General features: G+C 36.6%; 1 protein-coding gene across 1 annotated transcript; it reads left to right on the top strand.

Moving 5' to 3' along the window:
* The first annotated feature begins 2,325 nt into the window (after window positions 1–2,325).
* LOC110052514 (two pore potassium channel protein sup-9-like) lies at window positions 2,326–13,793 on the top strand. The gene is made up of 2 exons (XM_020758641.2): window positions 2,326–2,834; window positions 10,244–13,793. Exons 1-2 carry the CDS (start codon window positions 2,507–2,509, stop codon window positions 10,843–10,845), a joined length of 930 nt encoding a protein of 309 aa, XP_020614300.1. The 5' UTR covers window positions 2,326–2,506; the 3' UTR covers window positions 10,846–13,793.
* Window positions 13,794–17,782: the final 3,989 nt, after the last annotated feature.

Below are 17,782 nucleotides of genomic sequence, written 5' to 3'. Positions count from 1 at the left end.
CACAAGAAATCAGACCCACACTTCCCACGGATATTAACTTCTATTCTTCTAACTCAGGAGTGTTTTAAATTCTCGTTATGCAATTAACCGAAAGTTTAGATATTCAAATCCTCGATTTATTATGCGAAGTAGAATGAGCAGATTTCATTTTAATTTGCAAATTGTGGGCGATTGGCAAACATGTTACATTTATGTTCACATGTTCATCTGTGTTTTCATCCCAAAATCATCTTGCCTTATTGCATGCTGAAAAAAACAATGAGTGCATTTTAAGGCTTTTGAGAACACATTTTTCCCTGCAATTTGTTTTCAAAATAACGTAAATTTGCCGCTAGCCTTAAAAGCCGAAAAGGTTTTGAGCTTTTAAAATAGATAGAGCAGTATATTCTAGAAAAAAAATATTCGAGGAAGTCCCATTTTCGTTACTAGGATATTTAAATCCTTTTTGGTTAGAATGTGTAATAACAAATGTTGTTTACTACCAAGAGCCTTAAAATTAATAAATCCTAAAATTCGAATAAGTAGCAGCAAGTTCATTAAGAAAAGAGAAAGGAATTTCAATTAATTTTTTTGATAAGAAAGTGATAATAAATCAAATTGAGACTGAGGGGAGATGTCTTGAGGTTCTTCAAAAATAGAAGTCGTTTGTCTATTGAAATATAAATTAAGACAAGAATATAATACACACAGGACGAAAAACTTAGAATTACAGGCCAGAGTTTTATATTTTCAAAAATTCTTCCTCAAATTAAACATAGAGCTGAACACAATAGTAAAGACGGGTTAATGGTTTTGCATGTTGATTTTAGTGTTACTTTTAGCATTTGGTATCAAAAAAAGAAATATCTTAAAAATCGGAGGAAACATTTTTAATAATAAACTTTGATTTGCATCAAAAGGCAACACACATGTCAATATTTTGAATTTGAACGCTCCAACGAAGGGTCAGAATTTCGTGCGACTAGAACAAGAAGCAACATCTAATGTAAACAAGAGGTCTTCTTTCTTTGGCCCAATGCAAACATATCCCATTTTCGGAGACATGTGCATAAGTGGAAGCCAAACTAAATTGGATGGAAGCTGGACAGTCGAGCGGAATAAACAACAAAAAAAAAAGACCCCGAGTAAATCTGTCAATAAATCTTCTCATTTAAAAAGGCAAAATAATGCATGACTTTTGAATTCTTGTCTCCTCTCTTATGAGACCGAAACGCGACCCTTGTAAACGATGCAGCCGAGATTCGTTAAACCTGGACGCTACGCTTTTTGAGTTTTATGAAAAATTAATAAACGCTTCTTCGCAAACCATTTCATCTTCGTTTGATTACAATTCGCATGACATGTTAAATAAACTGGGCAAATTTTCTCGAAATAAACTGCGTTCGAAAAATGACAACTATCACAGATTACTTTTGTTATACCGAGACCGAGACTAGTTTCCCAAACGAAATTAGTTTCCCAAACGAAGAAATGGACAATAGAGTTCCCATCACGATGAAAACAAATAACTCTGTGTTTTTACCCATTTAGAAATAAGGAAGTCTTTTTTCAAATGACATTTAATGGCTAAAATATGGATTTAGGACGAAGTATCCCGGTGGTTAAGGAAAAAAAAGCGAGTTTTTTAAATTTAATAAATATATTTGGAAAACATCAGATTTTGGCCGCTGTTCTAATGTAAGGTTATTATGTTTTCTAAACATTTTATTTTGTAATTGTGCATTTTCTTGCCTCACTATGCTCAATTCCCCCCGAGACAGCTGCCGCGCACAGTTCAATCCCCATTGTCTCTAGACTACTAAGGCCTTGTGAATTTATTCATGCCACGTGAAATTCTGATTTTTTCTGAATAAATCTCAGACGCTTCACGGTCATTTTACTTCTTATGAACGCCAGAATTCCGAACATAACATTCTGGAGAAGATCTTTGGCCAAATAGCAGGCGAGTGTAATTTGCATTCAGATCAAAGCACCGGAACTGAGCTTGTATGATAAATTTCCTACATGGCGGAAATCTTCTTGTTCGAAATGATTGCAATTGCCTTATATGGCAAATTTAATAACAATAGAAGCTCTGGACTACATGCGGCTTGTTTTTGACTAAAGACTCTTGAACACTGGAGCGCCAGTGATGCTCGTATGTCAATTTTTATTCGGCACTCTGGGTAGCACAACGCTTACACGTTTTCCCGCGCTAGGCAGGTGACGAGCCCGCGCTCGCGGCCAATTATCTGTGTTTATGTACAGGCCCTTGACAATGGACTCTGCTATATTCTGAATTTGCGAATACAATATCCTCTAATCAAGCTATTCATACTTCGCTGCTCAACAATATTGCCAGCTGTGACGTCACAAGCTTATCAGGTAACGATTGTCGACAAGAGTACCTACCTCCGGTGGCCGAGAAAATAGCATGTTCGTCATATCTACCCATCACAAACAGGCAGGAGTCGCGCGGGCCGCAGGCAACAAGAGCTTCGGTCGGTAAGGCTTTCGCGCTCGCCAAATGGGGGTTTTCTTTCTAAACTTCCTCAGGGCGCTGAAAGGCCCGACTAAAAATCTAGTCTTACGAACAACTCTGTTCTTAGTGTATCTACTATTTGGAGCAGCAGTTTTCCAAACGATCGAATCGGGAGCGGAGCACCGCGAAATTCATCACTTTGACAAAGTACAAAAAAACATGAAAGAAAAGTACAACATTTCAGACGAGGAGATGAGTAATTTCTTTTCAGAAATTTCCAAAGCAATCGACGATGGATATTTTGATGTGGCGTACGACCGATGGAGTTTTGCCGGTTCTTTATTTTTCACTGGCACCGTAGTAACAACAATTGGTAAGTACAAGTTTCTCATTCTCTTGTTGCCGCGTGTTAGATGTCCCAATGTTTGCCGAGCGTCTCGCGTTTAAATGGATCTCGTTGCCTTTTGACCCAGAGGATTTAGTTCCTTATAGTGTTGTTAATTTGCAAGGCTAGCATTGGCCTGCGGTACACCATTCCACTGTCCGGAAAACTTAGTGCTCTCACGACTCAATTTCGCTTCTCTAATATCTTTGCTAACGCATATATTGAGTATATCTTTCGCTTGGCAGGGAGCATAAAAACCTAAAGCCGCTATTTCGTAAATTAAACGACCGAAGGAGAGGTTTATTTTAATTCTTTGGTCTCTGATTTCATCGTTGCTAGCTTACCAAGCTTTCGCTCGTTCAACCGTGACTTAATTTTAAGTTTTCTAAGCAAAGGGCTTCGCGCGTGATTTACCGCTGTCAAACTCTACTCGTTATCTAGCGAAACCTCGCCAAATTGAATCTCTAGTTTGCCTTTTGGTTGATGTAAACTTATTAAATTTCAAACATATTACGAAAAAAAAAAAAAATTCACTGGTCTTCAGAATGAGGATTTAACAATTTCAACAAAGTCCTGCCTCCTTTTGTAGCGAATTGAGAAAAAAGCTTGGATCAAAATGCTGTTTTGAACATGAATATTCAAAATTCTGTTTCCGATGCGCTTCGCTAGCAGATTGTTTTGTTTCCCGGGGTTGTTCTTTCGATGAATTCATTAGCTAAAACATAAAAATAGGGCATTTCACCGAGGCGCAAACCAGTAAATCGTCGAGTTTTGTAATTTTTCAAACGAAAACAAACCATCGATCGCTTTTTTCGAGAATTAATTTCGTACAGGAGCACAATGTTCTATCTCAAGCTGTGACTCGGCTGTATTATGCAAAGTAGCGATCAAAAGATTATGAACTTATAGCAAAGAAGACGACAAAAAACACAATGGTAGCTTAGCGCTTCATTTATTTCTATCACTGTTTGAAAAAACAAAATCCAATTTCATCGAAGCGGAAAAATCAAGATTTCCAACTTTTCGGTATATCGGGAGGAGACAGGTCACGGTACAATTAGGAAAGATATCATTAAATGCCTATTTTCGAGCGAGTAAATAAAAAATTGAGCTTTGGCTATTCAGAACGGGAATCTGACGTTTCGATCGAAATAAAAAATTACCGCCAAATGAATATTTTATTCTCCTCAGGGAAATGTTGTACTGTCAGACCGAGGTGGTAAAGTCGCGTTTCTGTTGAAGTATATAAAAAAAAAACTGCTGAAATGAAATGAACGTTTGTGAAGTCTTTTTCCTCTCGTTTCGGTTTGCGAAGCTTTCCGCCACAAAAAATGTATATTTATTTAAAAGCAGCTGTGGTACCGTAGAAGAGGGTTTTATGACATGGGTTATTAGGAAACTAAAACTTGGTATAACCAAACAAGATACAGAAATCAATCCATGAAACAAGACCAGAATTCGATTTGCGAGACCAAAAGTCTTGATTAGGACTCACGATTACTGTGAAAGTTTGACGTGAAGTTCTAAGCCGTCAAAGATATTCATTCGAAATGACAGAGCTACCAATATTCCTTTCAATGTTGGGTGAAGAAAATTTGTTTTCATTCAAAATATAATTTTCAATGAATGTACTATAGAATTGATAGAATTTGGCTTTCTTGTCGTGGGAAAAAGGGAAAAAAAATCATTTTTTTTTTCAAATTACCTTCATTTATGAAAAAAAGAGAAAACATTCACCAATGAGGGAAATATCCAGACTGCGAAAGTGCATTTGAGGACCAATTTGTTACAAGGCCATATTCCATTACTTCCGATCAAATAAATCTGGATATTTCTTTATCAATTTCATGTGTTTTTTGTTATTCACCAAAAGAATCACGCCCGGGTCTGCGATTACCTAATAAACCGTATTTTTCTGATGAATATGTTTTAGCTAGAGTGAAAGTGAGCGTTCGGTCCCTGTGCGGTGCTTGAGTAGGCCATGTTTACTATAAACAAAAATGGAAATAGCGAAAAATTGCTCTCAATAACAGCAATACCACCTGCCGAAGACTAAATGTATTTTAACGCGTTTTCAGTACGTGGTTTTGACGAAATTCACGAAGAAAGCAACACGCTTTCAAAACCTTTACCCTCCGTCGTCTGCTGAACACAGGAGGAATATAGAAATGAGAAAAAGATGTAGCTTTATTTTTACGAAATTTTAAATTGAGCGTTTGAAAGGTTTTTCCGCTTTCTGTATTAAGGAACATGCCGCCTCCTCACAAATGAAGCAGAACCACGAAGTACTAAGTTACCCACTTAGGCAATTCGTCAAGTTCAAGGCATTTTTGTAAGGATACTGCGAAAATTGTCGCCCTTTCTAAATTCCAACTTATAAGTTTCGGATAATTCTTCTGTTGGTTTCGCTTGCTCAACGGAAAAAAAAAATAACGAGAATGAGAGGTTTTTCCCCTAAGCGGAGTGAAAACGGTTGCATTAACACTCATTTGATCACTTGTGTTAGTGGAAATGTAAATTACTTTTGCAGTTGATCCTAGCCCTATGCAGATATTTTCAATCAACGATTTAAAACGTGTTTCTTTTGGAAATTGCTCAAATCCTACAAAACACCACTGAATCCAAGCGTGTATAGTTGAATTCAACTTTTTATGTGATGTATGTGTTTTAAGAAATCATTCATAATGGCGGTTGCGTTTCAATCTGTAAGTGATGTAAAGCAATTAGCTTTGTAGTTGCCAGGCTGTCGTTACAAGGGAGTAAAGAAAATGGGTTATTTTCAGAGATATCGTTATGAACTTTCCCTTAGTAACTCTTGTCTAGAATAAAAATTTTGTGTAATTTTTATAACAAAGATTCCGTATTTTGTTTTTATTCTTTCACCCAGTACGTGTCTCATGAGAAATATTTACGAACGTTGGAGGGTAGTTTCCGGGAAATTTTATAATCCCATTTGCTTATTTTCTATTACTTTATTGAGAAATGAAGGAAAAGTATTTCTAACAAACATAATTCTTGTCCGGCTGAGGAGAAACTCAGGAAAAAGAGGTATTTTACACGCAATTTAGATTACACACTAAATCTGACGAAATTGTAAACACGCAAAGATAAAGAAAAGTTATTTTTGTTGTTTTTCTCTTGCCAAAAAGCCTTTCAAAATAATATAGAAATCATGAAAAATCTCCAATTTCACTAGCAATGGTTATTTTGTGTTATTAATTGAAATTTGATTACAATCCCATTTTTTTCTCTTGGCTATAGTTGTATTGCTTTTGTCAGTTTTTGTAATGCCCTTTCGGCCTAAAATTCTAATGACGAAAAGAGATAGTGATTAATTTGAAAGGTCGGAAGAGAATCGTTATAACTTTCTTTTGAGAAAGTCTGCAAGACCGAAGATTATATTTATTATTATAGATTGCGGTTTTCTTTATTAACCGCAGCTGATAACCTTAAACCCACAAGCGATATGTGGCTCGGTTACGTTGTAAAGCACGTTCGCTAAGGAAAGAAACGTCTTTCAATAGAAATTAACTTAAATAACAACTGAACTAAGATTGCCACAGTGCTATAGAAACATTACAAAGTAAGTAAAACCTTTCCAGCTAAGTAAATGATATTCTTAAGTGTTAGAACGCGTTTGAATAAATATGTATAAATGTGAGAATTCTCGAGACATAATTGAAAGTAATTGGAAATTCCCTTTAAGATATAAAACATTTATGTGTTTTATTGTAAGTTAGGGATAAAATATTGTTTGATGGGCTTTGTGTGAGAGTATTCTAATTTATTTGCTCTTAAAATTCCTGATTTCCAAAAATCGTGCCCTCGATTTTCAATTCATACATTAACGTTTAATATTTCTTAAGACGCCGAAATAAAGGCGATAAGGAAAATATTTAGTAGCGTCCTGCGTTTGGTCAGGTCGAACGCATTGAGTCGTTTCTGTTTTCATCTCTCACGCTTTCTTTGCGTAGGCACAAGGTAATTTTTCAGTCAGTAAAACGACACGACAAGAGAATCTCAGTATTTGTTTGGGTTCATTCTGGCAAATCTATATCTTGCAAAGGATCTAAGTTTCTTAGGTAAAGGAAGTACAAGCTAGAATGAGCTATGAGCTATATATGCTGTAAAAGATTATGCTGCAATTCTCAACCTATACTGAAAAATTGAACATATTTCCATACGTACTTATATTTTCTTTTATTTACATTTTTTATCTATTCTATTTTCTCAATGTCTTCCATTTCTTACAAAAATTTACTTTTGCCATTAATGGGAAGAAAACTTAGTGTAATAGGCGTTATAGCTCAGGAATACTCCAAAAGTGTTAACATATTTCTATTTCGCTTAAGGGATTAATTTTTCCTTAGCTTCCGAATTAGTTGAAGATGCAAATAATACATGCTGTTCAAAATGTACACAATAATCAGATTGATTTTACATGTGTTGTATTTGTCTAAAAAACTGGAAGGAAACCCTATTTGCGGTATCTATAAACTTTTCAGTCAGATGAAGACAAAAACGAAAAGAGGCAAGTTTATCCAAAATCAGGGAGCCTTAAAATTGAAAGATTTCCTATTTTGCTTTGGCTTTCTTTAAAAAAGGTCACTGACCCTTTAAAGTAAAGTATTCTTCCATTAATCCCTCCATTACCAAAGCAAAATTATCATTTGAATGCTATTGTTTGGTCTGTCGGTCTCTTCAGCAATGATAGACCTTGGTCGGCCAAAAATTCACAATGAATGAGTCACATAAACCTTAAGGCATATCAGAGAACATGAAGGGAATTTTTGTTGGTTTTGTGTCTTCCAACGCTTTGCACGAGCCCCCAAAAAGTAACTTTTCCTGTAAAAAGATTAACTTTTTAGACTATTAGAATCCTAAAGAGAAATAGACGGGGATGTTGATATGAATTTTGGCGGTTATCTAACAGCAGGAAGGTATAGACATCTTCCTAGACAAAGTAGAAAATTAATTGAAAAATTACGATAAGGAAAGAAAAAACTAAGAAATATGCGTCCACGCAAATCAATTAACTTGTACAACCCAGATAAGATCTCGATTCTAAGCAGGAGGTCGGTAATTCTTTGTTTTTGTCCTTTGAGTTAAATTGAAATTACATATGTAAAAGTAGATGGTGTCCATCGAAGTCAGCAGCGTTAAAATTATACATTATTTTGACTCTTAAGTTGGGTTTTTGATGTGGATATCTAGAAATGAGTCACAGATAAAACACGTCAGAAACAAAGCGGTGTTAAACATTGCGATCACTTTCTGTATGATGAAAAAGCCGCTCAGCAATGTAAGGCAAATGTACAGGTCCACAAATCAAATAAAAAGAATTAAAATACTTTTACCAGATCTTCGGTAATACTTTTGAGTGATAGCGTTTCATTTAAGTGAAAATATTTTCATAAACTGTGTGAAACTGAATTTTTACTGGATTACGTATTGGATTGCTGGAGGTGAACATTTCCAAGTGATGCCTGTTGATGTATGCAATTAAGTTGAATGCCTGGTGTAAAGATGGTGTTTTAATGTCTGCATTTACCACGAGACATAAATTGTCGATCATAAATTATTCAAAGCTTAATATTCACGTAATCAGCGCTGTTTTAAAAGGCAAAAAAAGCTTTGCTGTCAAGTTTAATGTATTTTGTCAATTTCTTTTGGAACGGGTAAGCGGTGCGCGAAGAAGGCTCAGTAATTTTTTTTTTTTAAATATCAAGAAAAACCTGTAACAAAAGCGAGTGGGATAAAACTAGTGTATTTTGAAAAGGATTTTCTCACACTCGCAGCGTTTGAGCGATTAAACTTGAATGCAGAGACAAGAAATGGAAAACATCAGAGGAAAATGTAGATTTGCATGTAGCACTCCTTTAAATTAACTCTTCACTCATTGCATGAAAAAATGACGGCACAAATTCGACAAGATAAGTTAAGAGAAATGTTTAGTCTGACTTTGGTAACTACCCTGAACATTTATATTTTGCGAAAACATTTGGTGTCGAGGTAATACAATGTCAGGTTGTTCAATCGTCATCCATAGCTTTACTTAGATTATTTTGCTTTTTGAAATTTAGACATTTTATGAATAAGGACTTAATGAAATATTGAAGAAATAATAACTTTCACTTTAAATTTCAGTTTGAGAACTTGCGTGTTGCTGATGAACTTATCAGTTGTCAAACACCTACATGAAACGCTTCAATTTGTTTAATTGACGAGTTTCACATTTTCTCAACATTAGCACATTTTCAACTAATACTCAAACCATTAATTGCAAATCACAAAACGCAACTGACAACGAAAAGAGTGGGTTAGTTTGTCTATATATGCGTTCTGAATAATGTTAGCAGCCAAAAATGCCCATTAGGCGAAAATTTCACATTAATGTTCTTATGTAGACTCCGTGAGGGTTAAAATCCATTAAACAAGAAAGTTAAATGGACTTGGTAACAGCATCATGAAGTTATCATTACAAAGACGCCGCATTCTCAAAAGAGTGACATGATTTCCAAATCACACCAAGGTATCTTATATTAACTGCGTCAGATCCATTTTCACATTTCCCGTTGACGACAAGTTCCAGTGACAATGACCTAACGATATTTGCACGAATTGGTGCGAAGAGAACTAATTATCCAGTTGTACTCAGCACAGTGAAAATAACGTGCAAAACGAGTGCAAATGTATATGTACCTCAGGATATTATTTGTTCTGAACAAGGCTCACTCATCTATGTCATTAGTACTTTTGTAGCATCCCTGTACATTGTTTGTTTTCATAAGTAACTCAGTATTTTACAGCCAAAATAAAAAGCAACCACCAGTACAAATGTGCAACAGTACTCATACTATATTTGTAACCCATTGCCCATCGAGAGATTAAGTAATCACAGATGTCTCCCCCAAACCCTGAATTGGTGCTTTTGCGCAATCAGAAAGAATAGAGCTTTCCTTGCTAATGTCATTGTTTACATTTTTCCTTATTAACTACGACTTTGCGGATAAAAGTCATCAAGTTAGATACGAATTGACTCCGAGTTGACACAAGAGCTTGTGGAACTTAGCAATTGGTGCACGTTTTGGCTCTTTAGGTGTATTATTAGATAGACCTTAAGCTGGATTTTTCTTGTCAAAAACGGTACATGGAAGGGTTAAGGGTTTGGACTCGGGGTGGAGTGTCCTGCATAAAACTTTCTTAGGCTCCCCCCTGAACATTGGAGAAACAACGTTTTTAATGTCGTTTAGAACACCGAGCATAAGATATGGCGTAAGTTGCCACCCTGGAATAAAATATGTTTTATGTTCCATTTTGATTGCATTATTCCTTTCAGAAAAAAAGAAAATGAAACCATCTAAGTCAATGTAATTGTGATTTTGTCTTTCTCCAAGGTTACGGAAAAATGGCTCCGAGTACGGTCTGGGGACGAATTTTCTGTATATTTTACGCCATATTTGGCATCCCAATCACCGGCCTGATGCTCAAATCGATCGGAGAACGGATTACCGAAACAACGGCAAACTTCTGGAAATTTGTCGACTCAAGGATCTTCAACAGAGAACCTCGTAAAATCTACCTTAAGACTGTGGCATGCATATTCATCATGGTAGCGGGAATGATCTTGTTTCTGGCAGGCATAGGTAAAAGCTACGAGGGTTGGACATTTTTCGAGGGAGTTTATTTCGCTTTTATCACGCTTAGTACAATCGGTTTTGGAGATTTCGTGCCTCAGCATCCATCCAACAACGAGAAAGATCACCCTGGTTACGTCATTGCCTTCACCGTTCTCACATTTGTCTACTTCACGTTTGGTCTTGCAGTCGTCTCCAGTGCCCTGCTGGCGATTAGTCGGTTATTCGAGGACGAGCCACCCTGGGGCTTTATTTCCTTGATGGGAGGGGATGATGGGGAAGACGACGAAAGCGAAAATCTTTTGCGCGAGAAGAAAAAAGCCCAAGCGAAGGCTAAGATGGCGGAAAGCAGTGGTCCTTAATGTTTATCTGAATTAGAGAAAGCTAGAACATTTATCATCTTAATTTATGTGGATTCATTATATCAATTTATGATAATTATGTCGTCGGGGATCATTGCGTTGATTTAGTTTCGGGATTTGTCATCTGAAGTCACGTGACGTCATATTGAGGACCATAGCTCGTGCAGATGGCTGCGAAAAAGAAAAGAACTCATAACCACGATCTTTAACGCCAGCGGTTAGTCGGGAACCTGAAGAACAGTTAAACGACGAAAAGACATGCTTGAGAAATATTTTTACTACAGGAAAAGCTGTGAAATTGAAATTTGGGACGCTGAAAAACTAGTGGATGCCACCTCTAGAATGAAGCTGAACTGCAAGGCAAGACGCTCGCTTTGACCGTTTGAGTGGAATGCCTCCCCAGCACGGAACAGACTCGCTTGTCGCAAGGAACATCCATGAAGATAAGAGCATTGCCTTTTCGTGGAAAAGCAAATGTTATTTACTGGTCGTAGCTCTTAGAGACGAAATGACTTTGCCACAGAATTGAAGGGCTGGATGTTGCCGGTCAAGAGACAAAATTGGATCCACAAATTAGGTAGGAACGATTTGGTGGTTAGAAATTTAAAATGGTACGTGTTTGTCAGAGCTCGAGATGTGAAACGTAACACATTCTAACTGAAAATTTTGCAAACCTTGATTAACTCTAACAACGAGAAAAATTTAAGGTAAATCAACCAAATAACAAAAAGAAAAAAAACAATCAAAGGTCAAACAACAACAAGAAGAACAACAACAATAACAACAGCAAAAGCCCGCCAGTTAACCTCTTAATATTCTCTCTGTCCCCGATCTCTTTTCGACTGTCACGCGAGCTTGAAGCTCTGCCTCATAGCTCTTTGCGTGACAGATAGAAGCTGAAGTTTGATGTGTTACGCATCACATCTCGAGTGAGCGATAATACAATGTAGACTTACTAGAGGAACGTAGTTCTCAGTCACAAAGAACAAATTCATATAACCTGATTATTCAACAATATATTTATTTTTGTAATAATTAACAATTGAACATAATGTCTATCTTTAATCCAGGCTTACAAGTTTAGTTTTCTTTAATTTATTACTCATCCTTTTCTGATGGAATTTGAATGGAAAGAAGTTTAGCTGGAAGAAACTTAGAAAAATAGGAACGTACGGGTTAAAATCTAATGCCTTGTAGAGTAGAACTGTACAAATCACCGGTCCTATAGGTTTAACCTAGATTTGAAACGATTCGATTCAACCACCTGTTACATCGTATCTAGCAATAGTGTGTTTAGCCACTATTAATTAAACAATTCTGATAGACAACAATATCACATCTTTACTCACGATGTGGGAAGGGAAACCATTGCCTGACTAAAAGGGGAGGCCAATTTGATTTAAGTTAGAGAAAAAATGAAGCTAAAAATGTGAATAACTTCTAAATCCAGAAAACTGCTCTCAATCTATTTTAAGAGCATCGTTATCATTATCATTATCATTGTTAAACTGGCAACAACTTTTGGCTGAATGCAGTATCCATAAACACAGTTCAAATTTTATATACTTCAGACCTTTTGATGATTGGGGATATTCCATGTTTGTTATCATATCCGGTGAGTTCGATAAAAGAACTTTAAGTTCACTAAACTCAACACAAACAGAAACAAAATACTTGTCAACTATACGGTAGTATTTCCGTTGTAAATTACTGTATAGAAATATACATTTTTCAGTTGGTACAAAAAGCTGATTTCTTACTCAATATGAAGTCAAGATAAAATATCAGATCTATACAAGGGCTGTGTCATAGATTAGGACTTAGTGGATGTGACTCTGGAAGCCACAGTTAAAGCCTCAGGAAAGGCTCCATGTAGTACGTCCTAAAATGTCTCCAAAGTTTCTGAAACTTTCGGGAACGGGGAAATCGTAACTTAGCATCAGAAAAACATAAAAGGTATTTCTATAGTACTAAAGATATTGAGGCTTTGCTATGGTTGCAATGTCATATGTGTTTGTTAGAGGAGCATGGAACTCTGTTTCCAATTGAAAGGAAATGTATGAAATTATTCAGATACCACGATGGAATTTTAAGGGAGTTCTTGTGCCTAATGCGCATGCTTGACTGTGCGGGTGGATAATGTATGTACGGGTTTAAGACGTTCGCTGATTCTGGCGGTAGTTATAGAGTCAGGGTTTAATTGAAAGTCAATAAAAGAGGAATATTTTTCAGTAAACAAATGCAGAAACTGAATGCATTGTTCTAGTAAAACGTTCCCGAAAGTTTTACGTGTAATTGTGGATTGCCTATGGACCTTTTGAGATATATGAGCTTGTTTTGGCGTTGCAACCATCGCAAATGTTATGAAGTTAGAAATCCAAACCTTAAGATTTTGGTTCTTGAGAAAAGCAGTTAGATAAACGACACGTTTTGTATTATTTATTTTGAGTTGCTTTGCTTGGTTTTCTTTATCTGTTAAATTTTGCCACTGCATCAGATAATTGAAGCTGTAATATTTTTGTTTCATCGCTATTTAGTGCTGCATTACATCTTTTATATTCCGAAGTCAGTTAAGTTTGGTTGTTAAACAAAACTGTACATATCACTCACTAATAGTATATTTAATTCCATTTCTGGTTGATATCGGTATTATCACGTTATTCTCACACTTGTTAAGCCTTCTTTCCTTCGAGGCTTTCATATGGCTATGCTTTAATTTTTTGACAGAAAATTGTTGTTTTAAATTTTATATTTTTGTTACATTAGGTTATGGTTGTCGTTAGAAGTAGTGGTTTAGTGTTAACGAAATATCGAGGATATCAGACTCAAAGCCAATATTTTAATACTTCGTGGTTTATTCTTTATTTTCAAATATAAATAATTTGGAAAGCGAAATTCAAATAACGTGGAGTGTGAAGCTAAAGATGAATAAAAGAGTGAACAGATTACTTACTGCAGTATTGTTTTCAATGTACTTTCACAAGGGGCAGCAGAGGGCTTGAGGTTGCACCCTTGAAAACATGTACACTTTTGGGTCTTTTATCCGAAGGAGCTCAAACTTTGCACAGTGATAGAACTTTTAACTCCAAACAATGGTGTGTTTTTTTTTGGATTTTAACGGTGTTTTTCGCGGGAAAATGACGTCACAGTCCTAAGGGCAAATTTTTATTTCCCTGTTATAGCGTGGTGTTTGGGTTGGTAACGCAGTAGGCGAGAAATGGAAAAACTTAAGGTAAACATTTCATTTGTCCCCTTGATTTTGATGCGTATGGCAGAAATAACACAGTTCTAACCAGGCTCTGAGGCTTAGGAGAATAATAAAAACAAAACAAATTCCTAAACTGGGCAACAGTTCGATTTCGAGGCTTATGAGGACTGACCCTAAAGACGCGAGAGAAAAAGTGTGAAAAAATCTTGAAATATGATGAAATGACTGAAATATGAAATTTGATGCTCTTCGAGCCATTTATAAAGTTGCTTCTTCTCAAAATCTCAACTTTCCTTACCAGTTGCGGAACATTTCTCTCCTAGTTCCTACTGAGAATTTGGTGTCAGATCACGGAAATACTCACTGCATGTCATTACCTGTCTACTTGGTAATATATTAGAGAGAAATAAGAAGTTGATCCAATTCTTAGACAAGTAATGACTTTGATTGGAACCAAAAGACGAAAATAGTTTTTGTGAGCTTAAACGAGTTCAGTAAAATTAAATCTACACTGTCGTCTCTGTATGGGAATACAATATCCTTATCATTTTATACTTCTCCAAGAGGCTAGATTACATATTTTTAGGCAGTTTCAGCTCTTACCGACTGGTCATAGAGTTAACTGAAATATCACAGCAGAAAAATTGTAGAAGAATTCAAACGGAAATCAGGAAAATCAAAAAAGGGACATGGATGGGGAAAATTGGAGAAGCTTGAAACAGATTGCCTCAGGTAAGCCGGAAAAACAGCAGCTCGGGTTTTCTTGTAAACCTTCTTTTAAACTTTTCCTTCTTTTTGGTCCAAACAGTGCTAAAATTATGACCGGGTGCCTTTGTTCGTGGTTGAAACGCTCCTAAAACACGGGGACAATATCAAGTGAATTCATTTGGCGAAGGGGGCGAAAATTATGATTAGTCTTAGAGTTTTTCCAAGACACGATGGCAGACAGGCGTTGATAAAGCCTGCCAGACTTTTGCACTATTTGACATTAAAACTAATACCGATACTTAAGTCAACCTCGAGAAACTTGCTGTTTCAGTAACGCCCCTAACCTTAAAATAATTTCCAGTCCGTACTGCAAGGCCTCAGAACCATAATGTTTGAGAGTCTCACTCGATGGAACACGAATCGATGTTATTCGTTACGAACCGCTTACCTTATCTTTGAGACATTTTAAATTCTTTTTCCGACGGTTTCTTTGATTTTTACAGCTGCGGAGTTGTTTCATCTCGCGAAATCAGAAGGAACGAAGCAAAGAGTTTTCGCGTTCATAATAGCGGTTGACGTGAAACTTTGAATTTACTTCATGTAAGCAGTTGCGAAATGTTACATTTTGTGATGTCTTACATGACCCAGGACAATCTCGCTCCCAGAGTCTTCGTTCCCCTTGACCAGCGGTCGGAAAACGAGAGCTCTGGGAGCAACCACTTTGAAATAACCGAATTCTGCCCATCCCGTTTCGCTGCGCAGTCTGCATCTATGGCGCACGCCTGAAATGGTTGCTCCATCGTTGCTCCCAGAGCTCTCGTTTTCCGACCGCTGGTCAAGGGGAACGAAGACTCTGGGAACGAGATTGGACCCAAGACAGAAAAACTGCGCAGTAACTTTAAGCAGCTTATGTGTCGCGTCACAGAATACGTAAAATATAACTTAAGATAATTACATGTGTACATGCAATAACTTTAGTTAACATTATAAATGAACTAGGCTAATCAAATTATTACTTAACTCATTGACACCTGAAGCATTTTGGCAAAAACGCATTTTCGGACATTTTTAACATTTTCTGCATGGATATGAGCTACATTAGTTCCAACCTACCCAAGGAGGCATTTGCAACGTGAAAGCATGCCTTTCTTTCCTCTAGAATCGCTTTTTATGACATTTTTTGCTCGGGCGTGAGCACAAACCTACGCATTTATAATCAAGCTATTCGGTTTTTTTTCTCGCATTTCCTTTTTATCCCCGCCTTATCTTCTTGCTGCAGTTGTTGAACTTTTACTGGCTTGCGTCCAGTTCAAGAATTCGCGAGAAAGCATCATCGAGACGGGAAATTCATACCACGGACTAGCTAAGTCTAGTTTAGGGGAATTTTGCTCTACGTTTTTCACTCAAATTTCTAAGAATTTTCGTGCGTATTTCACGTTCAATTGACCCAATCACTCTGATCTGGGTATCATTGGAAAGATTTTTTCATGCTGCAAAGCAGTCGTTTTGAACCTTCGGTGGGTTTAAACGGTAGTTTTTTTTACCAAAACTGTACCGTTTTATGGTTTTATCGATGAAATATGTCTTTTAGGCTCTGACTTTTTTTGAAGTTATACTCAAGATTATAGTGCCCCTTTAAGTCGTCCTAAGCTCTTTTTTCTAGGGAAATGAGGCTGGGGTGAATTTTGGCCTTTTTCTTCGCTGATTGATTGATGAATGAAGTTGTCAAATGAGCTCGTGATGAAGCTTTCTTTAAAAATACAAAAGATGCCTCACGATTGGGTTATCGCACTAAATGAAAAAAAAAAAAAAAATGGTGTTGTAACTGTAAACTAGAGTTCTCTCAAAACCATTTTCTGATAACAAATGTTCGTGGAAATGAGGGAATATTACTTGCTGTTGTTAATGAATAACACAAGAGGCTCAAAACATGTCGCATAATAAACTGACGCGAAATCACTCGTGCGAAATGTAGCTGTGAATGTTGCTGGCCATAATGAATAGGCTACGGACACTTGTTGAAAGGCTTTGTTATTTTCTTTTTGATTTTGACAAAGGAAAAAAAAAAAAAAAAAAACCATCAACAGCATAAGAATCAATATTTTCTTATGCAAATCACCTTGAAACTAAAGGAAATCTGGAAGGTGAGAACAGGGCAATAGAGGTGAGTAAAGTAGTCGTCCCGGGTGTGAAGCTACTTTGCTGAAGGCTTGAAACAGAAGAAGGAAGTGGAAACAAAAGATATTTGCAAAGTGGCTGCTTTAGTTTGCTCACCTGTTGCGTGTGAAGCAACGAAACAAAGCCTTTGATTCCCAACACTTCATTGACAGGACAAATAATAAAGAAAAGATGGAACAAAGAGGCAGCTTTGTCAACATATATTATTTTTTTCAACGTTAACAGCGAGGGAGTTTATAAGAACGAGGGAAAGTAAGCATACGTATGTATTTTTCACTTCATTTTCTTGCTTGATGTCTTCTTTAATTTGCTATCCACCGTACTCCTCGTGATACTGAAAACATGGCCTGATTATCTCTAACATTTTCGAAAAGCAAGAAAAAGAAATCGACTAGTTCTTAACTCTGTTCCTGTGACTCTCAGGCCAAGAGTTCTAACCCACCTCACTGATTACCTTACCTTTCTTAATTTAAGATCTGAAAGTTTGAAATTTTTGAGACAGGTCACGAGAAATTTGTACTGGAAGCCTAATACCTTGACATTCTTGATCTGGGAGGCAGGGGTATAGCTGTTCTACACGAGAGGTCAGCGAGCCCGCCCTCTACTTCCTCATTTTTCCTATCCCCAGAGAAATTGGAATTTCAATGATCTGTTTGTTTCCTTGTAAAAACGTAGTAGCATCATACGTCTCCGAATTACAAAATTTTTAGCACATTGATATAAAAAAAGCCACGCAGTCGTCATAACTCTTATTTCAAACGTACGGTAGGATTCAGCGGGGTAGCGACGCTTAGTCAATTCACTGCTTTCATTGGCCAGACATTCGTAATAATGTTTTGTTTG

Source organism: Orbicella faveolata, unplaced genomic scaffold (genome assembly GCF_042242905.1).
Source record: "Orbicella faveolata isolate gen_17 unplaced genomic scaffold, um_ofav_v1 contig_1, whole genome shotgun sequence".
Classification (NCBI taxonomy): domain Eukaryota; kingdom Metazoa; phylum Cnidaria; class Anthozoa; order Scleractinia; family Merulinidae; genus Orbicella; species Orbicella faveolata.
Note: the sequence above shows the minus strand (reverse complement) of the source record. Positions and strands in the feature narration are given on the sequence as shown.

What these genes read in the sequence shown, in the direction of transcription:
- LOC110052514 (XM_020758641.2), top strand. Translation starts at nt 2,507, where the DNA reads ATGGGGGTTTTCTTTCTAAACTTCCTCAGGGCGCTGAAAGGCCCGACT. An exon ending in CACCGTAGTAACAACAATTG is followed by an intron (nt 2,835 to 10,243) that starts GTAAGTACAAGT and finishes TCTTTCTCCAAG; the next exon opens with GTTACGGAAAAATGGCTCCG.